The sequence below is a fragment of the Anser brachyrhynchus genome (genome assembly GCF_964034855.1).
Source record: "Anser brachyrhynchus genome assembly, chromosome: 6".
NCBI classification, from domain to species: domain Eukaryota; kingdom Metazoa; phylum Chordata; class Aves; order Anseriformes; family Anatidae; genus Anser; species Anser brachyrhynchus.
Window position 1 is genome coordinate 7,090,226 of NC_137700.1, and position 14,962 is coordinate 7,105,187.

Genomic DNA, 14,962 nt, shown 5'->3' on the forward strand with positions numbered 1-14,962 from the left:
CACTTGGTGGATGAGGGGAAGGCTGTGGATGTGGTCTACCTTGACTTCAGTAAGGCTTTTGACACCGTTTCCCACAGCATTCTCCTCAAGAAACTGGCCGCTCGTGGCTTGGACTGGCGTACGCTTTGCTGGGTTAAAAAGTGGCTGGATGGCCGGGCCCAACTCGTAGTGGTGAATGGAGCCAAATCCAGTTGGAGGCCGGTTACTAGTGGAGTCCCCCAGGGCTCAGTGCTGGGGCCAGTCCTCTTTAATATCTTTATCGACGACCTGGATGAGGGGATCGAGTGCACCCTCAGTAAGTTTGCAGATGACACCAAGCTAGGTGCGTGTGTCGATCTGCTCGAGGGAAGGCAGGCTCTGCAGGAGGATCTGGATAGGCTGGACCGATGGGCTGAGGTCAACTGTATGAAGTTCAACAAGGCCAAGTGCCAGGTCCTGCACCTGGGGCCTAACAACCCCAAGCAGCGCTACAGGCTGGGAGACAAATGGTTGGAAAGCTGCCTGGCCAAGAAGGACCTGGGAGTACTGGTTGATAGTCAGCTGAATATGAGCCAGCAGTGTGCTCGGGTGGCCAAGAAGGCCAACAGCATCCTGGCCTGTATAAGAAGCAGTGTGGCCAGCAGGTCTAGGGAAGTGATTGTCCCCCTGTACTCGGCTCTGGTGAGGCCGCACCTCGAGTACTGTGTTCAGTTTTGGGCCCCTTGCTACAAGAAGGACATGGAGGTACTTGAGAGAGTCCAGAGAAGGGCAATGAAGCTGGTGAGGGGTCTGGAGAACAAGTCTTACGAGGAGCGGCTGAGGGAGCTGGGGTTGTTTAGCCTGGAGAAGAGGAGGCACAGGGGTGACCTTATTGTTCTCTATAGGTACCTTAAAGGAGGCTGTAGAGAGGTGGGGGTTGGTCTATTCTCCCACGTGCCTGGTGACAGAACGAGGGGGAATGGGCTAAAGTTACACCAGGGGAGGTTGAGGTTGGATGTTAGGAAGAACTTCTTTACTGAAAGGGTTGTTAGGCATTGGAATGGACTGCCCAGGGAGGTGGTTGAGTCGCCATCCCTGGAGATCTTTAAAAGACATTTAGATGTAGCCCTTAGTGATATGGTTTAGTGGAGGTCTTGTTAGTGTTAGGACAGAGGTTGGACTAGATGATCTTGGAGGTCTCTTCCAACCTAGACGATTCTGTGATTCAAAGAGATGTGCATTTCCAAGTAGAGACCGGTATGCATCAGTCCATAGACTCCAACCCACTCAAAGAACCCTGCAACTGACAGAAGAGAAAACAAAGCACTTACCCCTAATAGCAGCCCAGGCAGAAGGAGCTCCCTCATGCCTTGCCTGGGGCTCATATACCATTTGGCCCCGCCCAGCACCCAAACCCAAGCACCTGGGGAAGGGGAGGGGCAAAAAACAACAAAGTAGACAGAGCAGGACAAGCAGCAGCTGCGGTTTTCTTTTTTTATTTTTCATCTCATTTTCAGCTCAACACCATGCAGAGTGCAGACAAGAGAACTGGGGTGTTTCTAGAAGCAACAATCCCCAGGCTTTTGCTTCAGCTTTGAATATTGAGAGGACAATATGACCAAGCAAGTAACTGATCTTTTTCAGCTGGCATTGGCTTAAACCTTTCCTTTGGCATAGGAAGAAAAGTCTGAACCTGATCTCCTTCTATGACCACGTGACGCGCTTGGTGGATGAGAGGAAGGCTGTAGATGTGATCTACCTTGACTTCAGTAAGGCTTTTGACACCGTTTCCCACAGCATTCTCCTCAAGAAACTGGCCGCTCGTGGCTTGGACTGGCATACGCTTTGTTGGGTTAAAAAGTGGCTGGATGGCCGGGCCCAACTCGTAGTGGTGAATGGAGCCAAATCCAGTTGGAGGCCGGTTACTAGTGGAGTCCCCCAGGGCTCAGTGCTGGGGCCAGTCCTCTTTAATATCTTTATCGAGTTTGTTTTTTTCATCTGGATTTTAGCTCAACACCATGCAGAGTGCAGAAAAGAGAACTGGGGTGTTTCTAGAAGCAGCAATGCCCATGCTTTTGCTTCAGCTTTGCATGTTGAAAGCTTCTCTCCTCTACAACCCCTTTCTCACGAACTAGGCAGCATTCAAGTGACCTGCTTTGCTCCTATTCTGAAGACTATCACAGTCCACCTTGCCTGTGGCACCTGAGAAACAGAAGAGAAAGCAACCACAGCACCAAAAGCCACAGCACACTTAGGTCAGTTACTCTCATCCCCTCCTTTACCTCAGCAGCTTACCTACCCCACAGAGCAGATGCTTCCATCTGTTCTCTTTAGCCACTTACAGCACCTCGAAAAGGCAAACTGGAATTTTACTCTATTTGATGTCGTAAAATAACTGCAGTGACAACCGCACCCCAAAAGCAACTGCTACATCTCTTCATCGCCCACCAGAGTCACTCCAGAGGCAGCTCGGGCCATGACATCCTGTATCGCACACTGCGTTTCCGCCTGAACAAAGAAAAACACAGAAGATAAACATTCAGCTGCCACCATTAGCACCCATCCCTCAACAACAGAAGTGACTCCATAGTTCATTTTATCATTTTAAAACAGCAGTCCACTTGCCTCTGTACCTGGAAATTAGATCCAAGCTCAAAAGGAGTAGACAGCATCACCCATGCCACCTGTCAACACAAAAGGACAAAATGACCACTGTGCTTGCAAGCAACCACCTGCCACACCGCTCCTCTGGCCCAAACAGCCTCACCTCAGACCCTCAGAGGGAAACACTTGAACGTCTTCCCCTGGGGTAGTTTTACTGGGGTTGGCAACCGAGCTCCACCACAATCACTCTCTCACTCCCCATCCTCAAAGAATAACAGGGAAAAAATATGATGAAAAGGGCTCAAGGGTTGAGATAAGGACGAGGAGAGGAGGTCACACAGTAAATATCGTGACGGGCAAAACACGCTCAGCATAGGAAGATAGTAAGATTTATTGCTTATTACTACACAACCTACAGAAGCGAGAAACGAAGGAAAGCAACCAAAAGCACCTTCCCCCCACAACCACCCTCTTCCACCTTCTCCCCCCCAGCGGTGCAGGTGACCGGTGTTTATGGTCAGCCTATAGCGCTTCTTCGCCGCCACTCCTTCTCAGACGCCCTCATCCCCTGTGCTGTGGGGTTCCTCCCACAGGATACAGTCCTTGGTGAACTGATCTGGTGTGGGCTGCCCACAGGCAGCAGCTTTTCAAGAACTGCTCCAGATGTAGGTCCATACCACGGGGTCCATCCCTCAGGAGCAAACTGCTCCAACCTGGGTCCCCCACGGGCAGCAGCTCCTGCCAGCTCACCTGCTCCTGCGTGGTCTCCTCTCCACGGTCTACAGGTCCGGCCTGGAATCTGCTCTGGCAGGGGTCTTCCACAGGCCACAGCCTCCATCAGTGCAGGTCCACCTGCTCCACCGTGGTCTCCTCCACCGGCTGCAGCGTGGAACCCTGCTCCACCATGGTACTCCATGGGCTGCAGGGGGACAGCCTGCTTCACCGTGGTCCTCGCCACAGGCCACCGGGGACTTCTGCTCCGGCGCCTGGAGTACCTCTCCCCCTCCTTATTCACTGACCTTGGCGCCTGCAAGGCTGTTCCTCACTCCTCTTGCTCTCCCAGCTGCTGTGTGGCACAGCGTGTGGTTTGTTTTTTTTCCTTTCTTAAATATGCTCTCACAGACACGCAAACAACATCACTTATTGGCTCCGCTCGGCACTGGGGCCCTTACCTAACGTGGGGCAGCTTCTAGACTCTTCCCACAGGAGGCACCCCTAGAGCCCACTGCTACCAAAACCTTGCCACATAAACCCACTACATCCCTTCACTTCGGTTAAGGGACGACCAGGCTGACAACACGCTCACCTTCCCTCACTGCTCCGTGACACGGGGATTTCCCTGTCCAAGACCGCACTAGGCACCTGCAGAGACAACAGAAAAAGCACACCCTGAGGCACCCCACAGCCACAGTGTACCTGCTGCAATACCTCCCTCGCACCAGCTCCTTTACCTCAGCTGCTCGTTAGCTCCATCTGAGACAAATGTGTCCAAGCGGCGCTGCACGAAAATGCGCCCGGGCGGCACCGCGATCACAGACTTATCTTTCACGAATGGAAAAGGTGAGCCTGCTCACTCTTGTGGGAATAGAAATGTTTTTGCAGTGTTACATAATTTAGAAGGAAGGAATGTGGTATTGAGATATGCTTACAGTGATAAGAAACCTCAGCAGGTGACCTCATAAAATGCAGACAACCAGACTCCTTAGAGCAATCAGGTAAAAATCACAATGTTAAGTCAAGCCAGATAAGGGCAGGAAACATTACCATCTCAAAAACAGGCCAGAAACTGAAGGCCAGGCATTGCCTGTGAAGCATCAGATAGATTGTGAACCTGGATTACCCACTCCAGTGGGGAAACAGGGGAGGGTCCTGTCATCAAAAAGTATATAAACTGTGTTTTGGAACTAGTAGGTGCGCTCTCCTGCTTCTGGGGCGCCCGCCATTGCAATCGAGAATAAATTACTAAGACAAAAAGAACCAATTAAGGAAACAGCAGTATTTTGGCCAAAATACGGGCCTGATAAAAATTCAGGCTTGAAATTTATGTGTAAACGATAAGATTCCTTTTTTTTGGAGGAGGAGCCAAGTTATGCTCCCTATAATCCTAATATTGCACCGGTGGCAGCAGCAGCCGCTCCAGGAAAGGAGACAGGGACTGCAATTAACACTGTCCCTAGAGAAGAGCGTACTCTAGGCTCTGGCAAGAATTAAAACAAGGTAGAAGAGGTACTGAGAATTTTGCCTTCCGGATACTAACAGTACTAACACTAACTGTGTATACTCTTAAGTGAACTTCCCCCCCTCCTTACCAGCAGAGAGATTAGGAGTTTCCTAGGACCTAACTTATACTCGGGGGGGGGGGGGGGGGGGGGGGGGGTGGAAATTATGTATATAAATATGTTGTTTACAGGGAAAGAAATGGGAATGATCAGGAGGAGAGCTGCTATACAAAAATGGGAAAAACTCATCCTCCAGGACCAGGGGTAATACCGGCAAGGCAGAAATAACCACTTGCTGATCCTGGCTGGAATAATCTTAGTGTGCAACACAGGAATCATATGAGAGACTTGGGGTCAGAATGAGAAAGTACTTGGGGATGAATCCTGAGGACCCGGTATCCCAAGGGCTCTTGAAAGTTCATTTTGTGATTGAAGCCTGGCAAGATACACAGAAAATGCTCCAGAAGGTGGGGGGGATGTAGTGAACAGTCACTGGGGGGCCCTCCTGTGGGAGGCCCTGAACGTGTGTGTCAAGAGGGGAGATGAGAAGGAAAAGCACAGAGTGAAACTAATGGTATTGACAGTGTAGCAAGTAGTCAGGCAGAGGGTTGGAGAAAGAGGAAGGAAATCTTCAGGGGGAGTCAGGGCCAGGATGGAAAAGAGAGGAAGAGAGATGAAGGAATGGCAGGCAAGGAAAGCTACCCGTGTTGCGGCCTGAATCTTAGCAGAGACAGGCTTTGATGGGATGTTTTAAGTGTGGGCAGGCTGGCCACTTCAGGTAGGAATATCCGGAGTGGAAGAAGGAGGAGAGAAGGAAAATCGGATGAGGGAGAAAGGTATGGAATTAAGTTGGCTAATGACTGAGACTTTGGTGAAAGTACAGGCTGGAGAAAGATAAGAAGTGTTAAAAAGGGTTATTGAAGGTGTTAAAGGTGGGGTATGTAATGTTTGACAGAGCTGTTTTTTTGAATGAGTTGGGAAAGTTGAATGAGCAGGGAAAGAGGATGTAGGCATTATCTAAGTAACAGTCTAGAAGTTTTGGTATATTTGCTGTGGTGTTTGGTCAGGTTCCCAAGTATCGAGAAGGGGGGGGGATGGGGGGGGCAGCCTGCTCCACCAGGGGCGTCTCCACAGGCCACAGGGGGCTTCGGCTCCGGCACCTGGAGCGCCTCCACCCCCTCCTTCTGTGCTGACTTTGGTGTCTGCGGGGAGGTTTCTCACTCCTCGCTCTCCCAGCTGCTGTTGAGCAGCAGGTTTTTGTTTGCTCGTTTGTTTTCGTGGATGTGCTCTCACAGAGGCACGGACTGTGTTGCTCATGGCTTGGCTCTGGGCAGCGGTGAGCCCCTCTGGGGCCGGATGAAATTGTCCCTTATCTGCTACGGGGAGGTTTCTGGATTCTCCACGTGGGGGGCTGCCACTGCAGCCCCCCCCCAAACCTTGCCATCAAACCCAATACACTGGGGCAGCTAGGTCATTACCGGCCTGTAAAGTATCAGGGATTAAATTAACTAATGAAACCCTAAAAAGTGATGGGGGTAGATGGGGGCTGGGATAACAGTGCCACCTTTGGGGGATACCAAGCTGAGACTAGGGGATAAAATGATCTCTAGGCAATTATTGTATGTACCCAAGGCAGGGACTAACTTGTTGGGAAGGGATTTGATGATGAAATTGGGCATTCAAATAGTAAATTGTTAGACTGGAATAACAGTGGTATTAATGGAGTGCTCTCGGGCCCTGAGAGCAAAGATATATTCACCTCTGACTGGAAAGACTCTGAAGTGGGGGCGGAAGCAACAATACATATGGACAGTTTTACCTCAGGGGTTTACAGGGCCACCGATTAATTTGGGCAAAGTTCTAGAACAGATTTTGGAGCAATTCCAACCTCCCAAGGAGGAATTTCTGTTACAAAATGTGGATGATCGTTTATTGTCAGGACAGGAGAAAACAGTTGTGAAGGAAGCTACTAACAAGCTATTCAACTTTCTGGGAAAGCAGGGCTTGGGAGTATTGAAAAATAAATTACAATATGTAGAAAGAGAAGTCAGGTATTTAAGGCACCTAATGTCTGAGGGAAAACGGGGAATAAATCGAGAGAGGATTCAGGGAATTGTTGAAAACTAAGAAAGAACTAAAAAGTTTTAAGAGAGATTTCTTTAAGGAATCAGGAGCCATGAAGTCTGAGGGAAAATGGATACTCCCTGATGGGAGAGAAATGCTGAATAAAGCACCAATGAGGCAAATATGACCGCACTAGGCACCTGCAGAGACAACAGAAAAAGCACACCCTGAGGCACCTCACAGCCACAGCGTACCTGCTGCAATACCTCCCTCGCACCAGCTCCTTTACCTCAGCTGCAGGTTAGCTCGATCTGAGACAAATGTTCCCCGGGCGGCGCTGCGATCACAGACTTATCTTTCACGAATGGAAAAGGTGAGCCTGCTCACTCTCTAGGTAATACTGCGCTTATGCAGTCAAGGAACCGTACCCCCACCATTTCCCAAACACAAGGTAGCCAGCAACCCCTCCTAAACATACCTCTAGGACGTCAATTCCAAGCACTTAACATCTAGAAGGCTGCAAGGTCTAAAGACTCCACAGCCAGCCAAACCACAGGCAAAAGCTCCAGAAATATAACAAACCGCCCCCAACCCTGGAAAAGACTACACCTTACCTGCCTCCTGCTGCTCTTTTCAGATACATGCTTGCACAGGGAGCTTCCATGAGCCAGTTCTCCTAAACCCTGCTCCATCACTTCACCACCACAGCTGGAACTTGGATAATATTTGACATACAGGCCAAGACTCACACGAAGCCCCAATCAAGCTGTCAAAATCCTAAGGGACCTAGAGCACACAAGCTAACACTACCACCCTATCCGGAAACACGCTCTAACAATTACTCACCTGAAGAAGAGCTGCATGCAATAAAGGCACCTGCTCCTACTATATAGATTGCTTTCCTCCAACAGATCCTTCGAGCCCTTACCTCAAAGAGATGTGCATTTCCAAGTAGAGACCGGTACGCATCAGTCCATAGACTCCAACCCACCCAAAGAACCCTGCAACTGACAGAAGGAAAAACAAAGCACTTACCCCTAAGAGCAGCCCAGGCAGAAGGAGCTCCCTCATGCCTTGCCTGGGGCTCATATACCATTTGGCCCCGCCCAGCACCCAAACCCAAGCACCTGGGAAAGGGGAGGGGCAAGAAACAACAAAGTAGACAGAGCAGGACAAGCAGCAGCTGTGGTTTTCTTTTTTATTTTTCCATCTGGTTTTCAGCTCAACACCTTGCAGAGTGCAGACAAGAGAACTGGGGTGTTTCTAGAAGCAACAATCCCCAGGCTTTTGCTTCAGCTTTGAATATTTAGAGGACAATATGACAAAGCAAGTAACTGACTATGCAAGTAACTTGCATAGGAAGGAAAATCTAGGAGCACCACAGATGACACGCCAAAAAAGAAAAACCAATTCCATGAAATAACATCACTCACAGGAAAAATCACACACTTGACTAGGCTATCTGAAAACAACAGAACAACAGAAGTGACTCCATAGTTCATTTTATCATTTTATCATTTTAAAACAGCAGTCCACTTGCCTCTGTACCTGGAAATCAGATCCAAGCTCAAAAGGAGTAGACAGCATCACCCATGCCACCTGGCAACACAAGAGGACAAAATGACCACTGTGCTTGCAAGCAACCACCTGCCACACCGCTCCTCTGGCCCAAACAGCCTCACCTCAGACCCTCAGAGGGAAACACCTGAACGTCTTTCCCTTCGCTTCCGATAAGGGATGACCTCGCTCACAACACTCTCACCTTCCCTCACTGCTCCGTGACATGGGGATTTCCCTGTCCAAGACTGCACTAGGCACCTGCAAAGACAAGAGAAAAGCACACCCTGAGGTGAAGGGAATGACGACACGGACTCCAAGATAGTCGAGAAATGGAGACCTTTAATTGCCCCGATGCCAGATCTTACATAGTTCTTCTGGGCCCCTACACGCGCTGCACATGGCTGGCAAACACAGTTACAGGCTTCTGATTGGTGTATTCCTTTTGATCACGCATAGCCCGCTATAGGCCCATCCGAGCCTAACAACTCCTTCTTACTGGTTCCCACTGTCTCTTATTCTAGCCTGGTTAGCACTCTATGCCCCTGAGTAACCTTCTTCTTAACCCTTCGTGCGTCACCATATCAATCAGCTCCAGTTTGTCACCGAACGCGTCACCCATAATTCCCCCTTTCTTTGTTTCTACAAGCCAAATTGTGTGCCACAAACAATTAATCATTTTTTGCAATCGTTGCAGCAGGCATGGTGTAACTATTATAATTGCAACAAACGCGATAAACAAAATAATCATTATCTTTTCCTTTCTCAAGGACTTAAATTTGTTGCAACAGGACTACAGCATCAAGCAAGGAAAGGACAGCTGAACCACATTAAGGGTTTCTTTTTTAAGCTCCAAAGCAGTTAATCAAGGAACTGACTAGCTCTATGCATAGTTAGGTTTTAAAGTGTGCTAAAAGAACTTGAACTCTTTCATTAAGACTGTGCTTGAACAACGCACAGATTAACCCCCCAGAAAGCCAAATATTCCAACTCTATACATAAGAGGTTTTTTTTTAAAAAAAGTTCTACACACTCTCAAAGAGATTTTGAAATTGATTTAAATACTTTACCTTGCAGCTCTGCTATGGCACAAGACAGCACGTGAAATTTAAGGCTAGTTTTTGGGTGCATACATGTAAAAGCTGGCCTTAAAACAAGAGCTGTTGTATTTACTTAATTCTGAGTCTGTAGTGTGAATTCACATTAAAGTAGAGCTGCCACAGCAATCAACAGAATCACAGACTTCCTTCACCTGAATGAGCCCATCTTCTGTGAATCCAGTCATACCAGTTTTAAACAACCTATCTAAAGCAGTATATCTTAGACTTTGACTTTCTCTGCAACTGTTTCAGAACAAATTAATATCCGCAAAAACTAGAGAAGAACCATCAACTGGTCATATCACGCAAATCTGATGCACAAACCCACTACCTTTAAAACCTTCTCCCCCTCAACAATTTCTTCAGTGTAAATCAGAGCTGTTACTTGAAAACAGAGCTCTCTAGTCCCATCTGCACACATCTCTCTATTTTAATGGGAAGAAAGATAGCAAATCAAATTCTGCTCATTTACTAGTTTAACAGACCTAATATTTTAATACCTCCTGGTACATTTTTCATTTGCTGAACTTTTGCATAATGTTTTAAAGAGGGGCTCAATGCACCCTGAATGCAGGACTTGTAGAGGCCACTGTGATTTACGCTTACTTGCTCAGTAAAGTTTATTGCTATAAGACAGTTATTTACGTGGGACTTACCTGAAACACAAATTTATGATATCAACAAAAAAAGTACACCACAGACTAACACTGCTTTTTAGATACTCTTCAATTTTAAAATTTTCAAACACGTTAACTTGTCTTATTTTGTTTAGGGCTGAGGCTGTTCAGCAAGGTCACATAATTTGAGACTGCTGAAATACTTCAGCAATCCTTTGGTCCCAGTAGCTGTAAAACAGCCAAGTAAAAAGAAACTTCCCTACTAAAAAAAGTGTGTGTGGGGAAAGGGGGGAGAGAATTGTCACCAGAAAAGTGTCTTTTAAACACTATCTGCTACACACCACAAGTCTTTGTTATAAAATACACCTTTTCATACAAAAGACATCTTGCAAAACCATGATTGCCCCACGATGCTGAACGTTTGTGTGAGCTTCTCTTCTTTTCTAAATATTATTCAGCCCAGGCACTTTCAGCCTGAGTGGCTTTGTCTCACATACATGGAACAGCTTGGCCACGATTATCACGAGGCCACTGTCCAGCAAGATAGGAAGCAGCAAGTGTGTCCAACAAGGAAGTCCGGCGAATAATACTGGAAGGGCTTGATGAAGGTGGTCTTAACTTGTCAGCTCTGCAGCCCGGTGAGCCATGGCTCTTCCTCTCCAGTGAGCTCCTGCCTTGCTCCGGGGACTGCCACTGGTGCTGGACCCTGCCCGCCGCCGTGGTGCTGCCCTCTGGCAGCAGGGAGGAGCAAGGTGAGGGCCCGCAGCCCAGCAGCGTTTGTATCCCCCACTTGATGCTGCCTCCCACACTTTCTCCCCCCTTGTTCCCAAGTCTTTACAAGAAACACAGCTGAGACCATCGAGGGGACCCCTTGCTTTTGCAAAAACTTCGATAGTAGCTTTATCTTAAACGGGTCATATTTTACACCCCTTTTTATTAATAATTGCGTTAATAATTTTACTATTGCCTCTTCTGCTGAGATATTGGCTCCCATCGTGAATGCCCAGCCACTCACCTGTCCTTCAGGCCATGTCCCAGGGTTGAAGCTGCAGTCAAGCTGCAAGCTTGATTCATTCGGCTGGGTTCCCTCCGGATGCCCATACAGCATCTCTCTACCCCTTATCACGACGGGGTTACCATTTGAAGGGAATGACGACACGGACTCCAAGATAGTTGGAAATGGAGACCCTTTATTGTCCCGATGCCAGATCTTACATAGTTCTTCTGGGCCCCTACACGCGCTGCACATGGCTGGCAAACATAGTTACAGGCTTCTGATTGGTGCATTCCTTTTGATCACGCATAGCCCGCTATAGGCCCATCCGAGCCTAACAACTCCTTCTTACTGGTTCCCACTGTCTCTTATTCTAGCCTGGTTACCACTCTATGCCCCTGAGTAACCTTCTTCTTAACCCTTCATGCATCACCATATCAATCAGCTCCAGTTTGTCACCGAACGCGTCACCCATACTGAGGCACCTCACAGCCACAGCGTACCTGCGGCAATACCTCTCTCTTCCCAGCTCCTTTACTTCAGCTGCTCACTGTTATGAACAGACTCGCATACGAAGTCGGTCTGTTAATAAATGTTATTAATCACAGAATTTATTAATTAATTAAGTAAGCAAGCAGAAGCAAAACAGCGCTGGGCGGCCGGGGAGTTCCGACTCCGCAGCGGCGCACAATTTTCCTTCTCCGGGGGTGCTGTTTTATAGTATCCGAGTTCCAGCTTGTCCGGGCTTGTTGAACCAGCTGCGGCTATGCAGTCCAAAGGGGGGGGGGGGCTGCTTCCTCTCTTTGGTGCTCACGCATTGTGCTAATGTTTGGGTGGGGGGGAGTGAAGTAGCAGACAGGATGTCTTGCGATGGGGTATTTCACAGAGTCTTTGTACCTGTTCAAGGATGTTTACCCAACACCCCCCCTTCTTGTTATCTGCCTAATAAGCCTCCCCTTCATTGAGGCAACATTGTGCAACCTTATCTCCCTCGCAGATTCCCAAATTCCTTACAGATAGTTAGCAAATCCCCCCCTCCCCAACTTTGTCATCATATATCAAGGTTCTATTATGATCAGGAAGCTCTGTCCCAACCTCGTGTAAAATACTATCTATTTTATAACCATCTTATCCCTTTTTTTTTTTTTTTTTTTTTTATTTCTTTATACAATGAACAAATACATCTTACCCATTACAATCCCTCCTTTTTCTTTTAGGCTACTTATTTTGTTCATTAAATTCTTCCAAAGCTTTTTTACACATCATCAAGGTTTCAGTATCTTCTTCCTGATCTACAGTTTCATACTTAGCACGTATAAGCATCACATGTGCAGCCTCCAGTCGACTTTTTACAATAGCAATTACCGGGTTAAAGATACATGGGCCAAAAGTCAACACAAATATTAGCAACAATAATGGTCCAGCAATAGTAGATAACAATGTTGTAAGCCAAGGTGAGTAATTAAACCAAGATTCATACCAACTCTGGCGAGCTTCGTGTTCCCTTTTTCGTTTCTCTAATCCTTCTCGGAGTTTTGTCATAGTGTCCCTTACTACTCCTGTATGGTCAGCATATACGCAACACTCTTCTCGCAGGGCTGCGCAAAGTCCTCCTTGTTGTAAGAATATCAAGTCCAGTCCTCTGCGATTTTGGAGCACTACTTCAGATAATGACCTGACTGACTTTTCTAGGGCCGTTATCGATTGCTCTATGCGAGCCAAGTCCTCATCCACAGCAACTCATAAAGAGGTAAATTCTTGACTTTGTTTAACTAGGGATGCAATCCCCGTTCCAGCTCCCGCAGCCCCTAAAATCATTAAAGTGGCTAGGGTAACAGCTGTTACCGGTTCCCTCCTTTTTAGATTAAATTGTGGTATTGTGTGTTGCATGTATATATACTCTTCAGAATGGTACAGAATTCTTGGTATAATTACTACCTGTACACAGAAGTCGCGGGACGAATTAAACAATTTTAAAGACAGACACGGAGTTACCCCTAAAGACGAACATACCCATCGAGTATTATTAGCCGGAATCAACCAATTAGAGGGTTGTTTTCTATCTTCTGTAATACTGCATAAATCTCTTTTCCCTCTTGGGACTGTTCCTATACACCTACCTTTCCCTGTCACCTGTGTTAGAGTGATCCCGATTTCCTGCCCCCAGTTACATTTGCTGGGGTTTGATTCATTCGAGTATTCGAGTGCACCCATATCCCCTATTGCCTCGTAATATGGAGGCTGGGCACTGACACATAACCAGCATTTTTTTGTAATTTCCGGGTTTGTTTGATTAAGGAGTTGATAGCTGGCTTCAATAATTTTCCACATTCTACTTAAGGAAGAATCATCCCTATTTCTTCCTATCGCAGTGGGAGTAGGAGTGGGAATGGACGTCATTTTATTATTACCAGGCCGCGTGGGGGTCAATTTAGTTGTCGTGGGGCGAGACGTCCCTTTGTTTTCCAAATGTGAGAGGGGGCCTACCTTTCGAGGTGTTTTAGGCGGTTCTTCCTTCTTTATTAAAATTATTTCCCCTCTATCAGCTCCTTTCTCATAATACCTTATTCCCCAAGTCCTTCCAAGGATCCACCCCAGATCCATCGGATTAGTTACGTTAACCCACAAAAACGCGCAATTCCCTTTTTGTACGGTCCCTGTTCCACGGTGATAGACTGCCTCAACCGTGTTCCGATTACTGCAACCCTGAGGCCCAAATTGGACAGTTAAATATTTATCTTTTCCCCCGCCTGGATTCCATGCTGTGGCTATAGTTTCGCAACCCCAATAAGCACAGTAATACTGTGCTGGGGAATTACAGTAGCTTTTCCCTGGGTTAGAAGCTGGGCATAAGTAGAAATCTGACTGATTGTTACATAGCTCCAAAGTCGTTGTGAGGTTGCAGAGATCAGTCTTAAAGCTGGGAGCCCCTGGCGTAACAATCTGCTGTACGACCGTAGTATCGAAAAGTCTTATCAAGCTCCACAAGAAAGGCTGATGCGGGTGGTGTTGACCAGCGGTGGGTGGCATGACCATCGCGAATAACCCCAAGCACCACACGGGGTAGTGAAGGTCCATTCCCACTTGTTTTACCACTCTGCCTCGCCCGTCAGATGAGGTGCTACCACCTACGGGGTTATGATTCTTCTCGGCAGCAGTAGTATTCTTCAGGGACCATGGAGCCTCCACCCCTTCCCAGTAATGCCTACCGAGTTCGTCGCAGAGTCAGCTTTAAGTCCTCAGAGCCGGAAGTCACTTCCCACCTGTCGTTCTGTATTGGCCCTTTAACTCGGCTGGCGTGCGTCCATCCCCGTTCAGCAGTCCGGACAGCAGTCTCTGTAGTTAGCAAAACAATATAGGGACCTTCCCAACGTGGGGTCAATGCAGTTTCTTTCCAAGTTTTAATCAAGACCTGGTCCTCAGGCTGTATATTGTGTATTGCCATATCCAGAGGAGGGCGTTGTATAACCAGACCCCTTTTCTGCAATTCCCTCCTTCTGTTCCCTAACTGTACTAAATAAGACTTCAAACTCTCATCTTGAATGTGGGGGTGATCGACGGGTATCTCTAAGTCATAGGGCATCCCATATAGCATTTCAAATGGTGACAACCCCAGATCAGTTCGGGGTTTCGTACGCAGGTTTAGCAAAGCAAGAGGTAAGCATTTTATCCATGAGGTTTTAGTTTCTATCATCAATTTAGTAAGTTGTTTCTTAATTTCCCCATTCATTCGTTCTACTTTTCCCGAGCTCTCAGGGTGCCAAGGAGTGTGGTATTCCCACTTGATTCCTAAGTTTCTCATAATTTCTTGTATAACCTTTGACACAAAGTGAGGCCCTCTATCAGAAT

General features: G+C 47.4%; 1 protein-coding gene across 48 annotated transcripts in view; it reads right to left on the reverse strand.

Annotated features, from left to right (window-relative positions):
- Nucleotides 1–1,441: 1,441 nt before the first annotated feature.
- LOC308197502 (uncharacterized protein) overlaps nt 1,442–14,962 on the reverse strand; it is a 31,428-nt gene continuing 17,907 nt past the window's right edge. For 23 of the 48 annotated variants that reach the window (XR_013953016.1, XR_013953018.1, XR_013953019.1 and 20 more), the window contains 6 exons: nt 8,743–14,449; nt 8,528–8,663; nt 7,881–8,444; nt 3,313–3,924; nt 2,592–2,825; nt 2,167–2,466 (listed from right to left, as the gene is read on the reverse strand). Coding sequence is in view for 1 of the 48 variants with exons in the window: in XM_080598023.1 (XP_080454149.1) it covers nt 2,611–2,642; nt 3,313–3,481; nt 3,582–3,628; nt 3,869–3,924; nt 8,386–8,432 (351 nt within the window). In the remaining 47 variants the exon portion in view is untranslated. The other 25 variants (XR_013953013.1, XR_013953014.1, XR_013952995.1 and 22 more) reach the window with 24 other exon arrangements.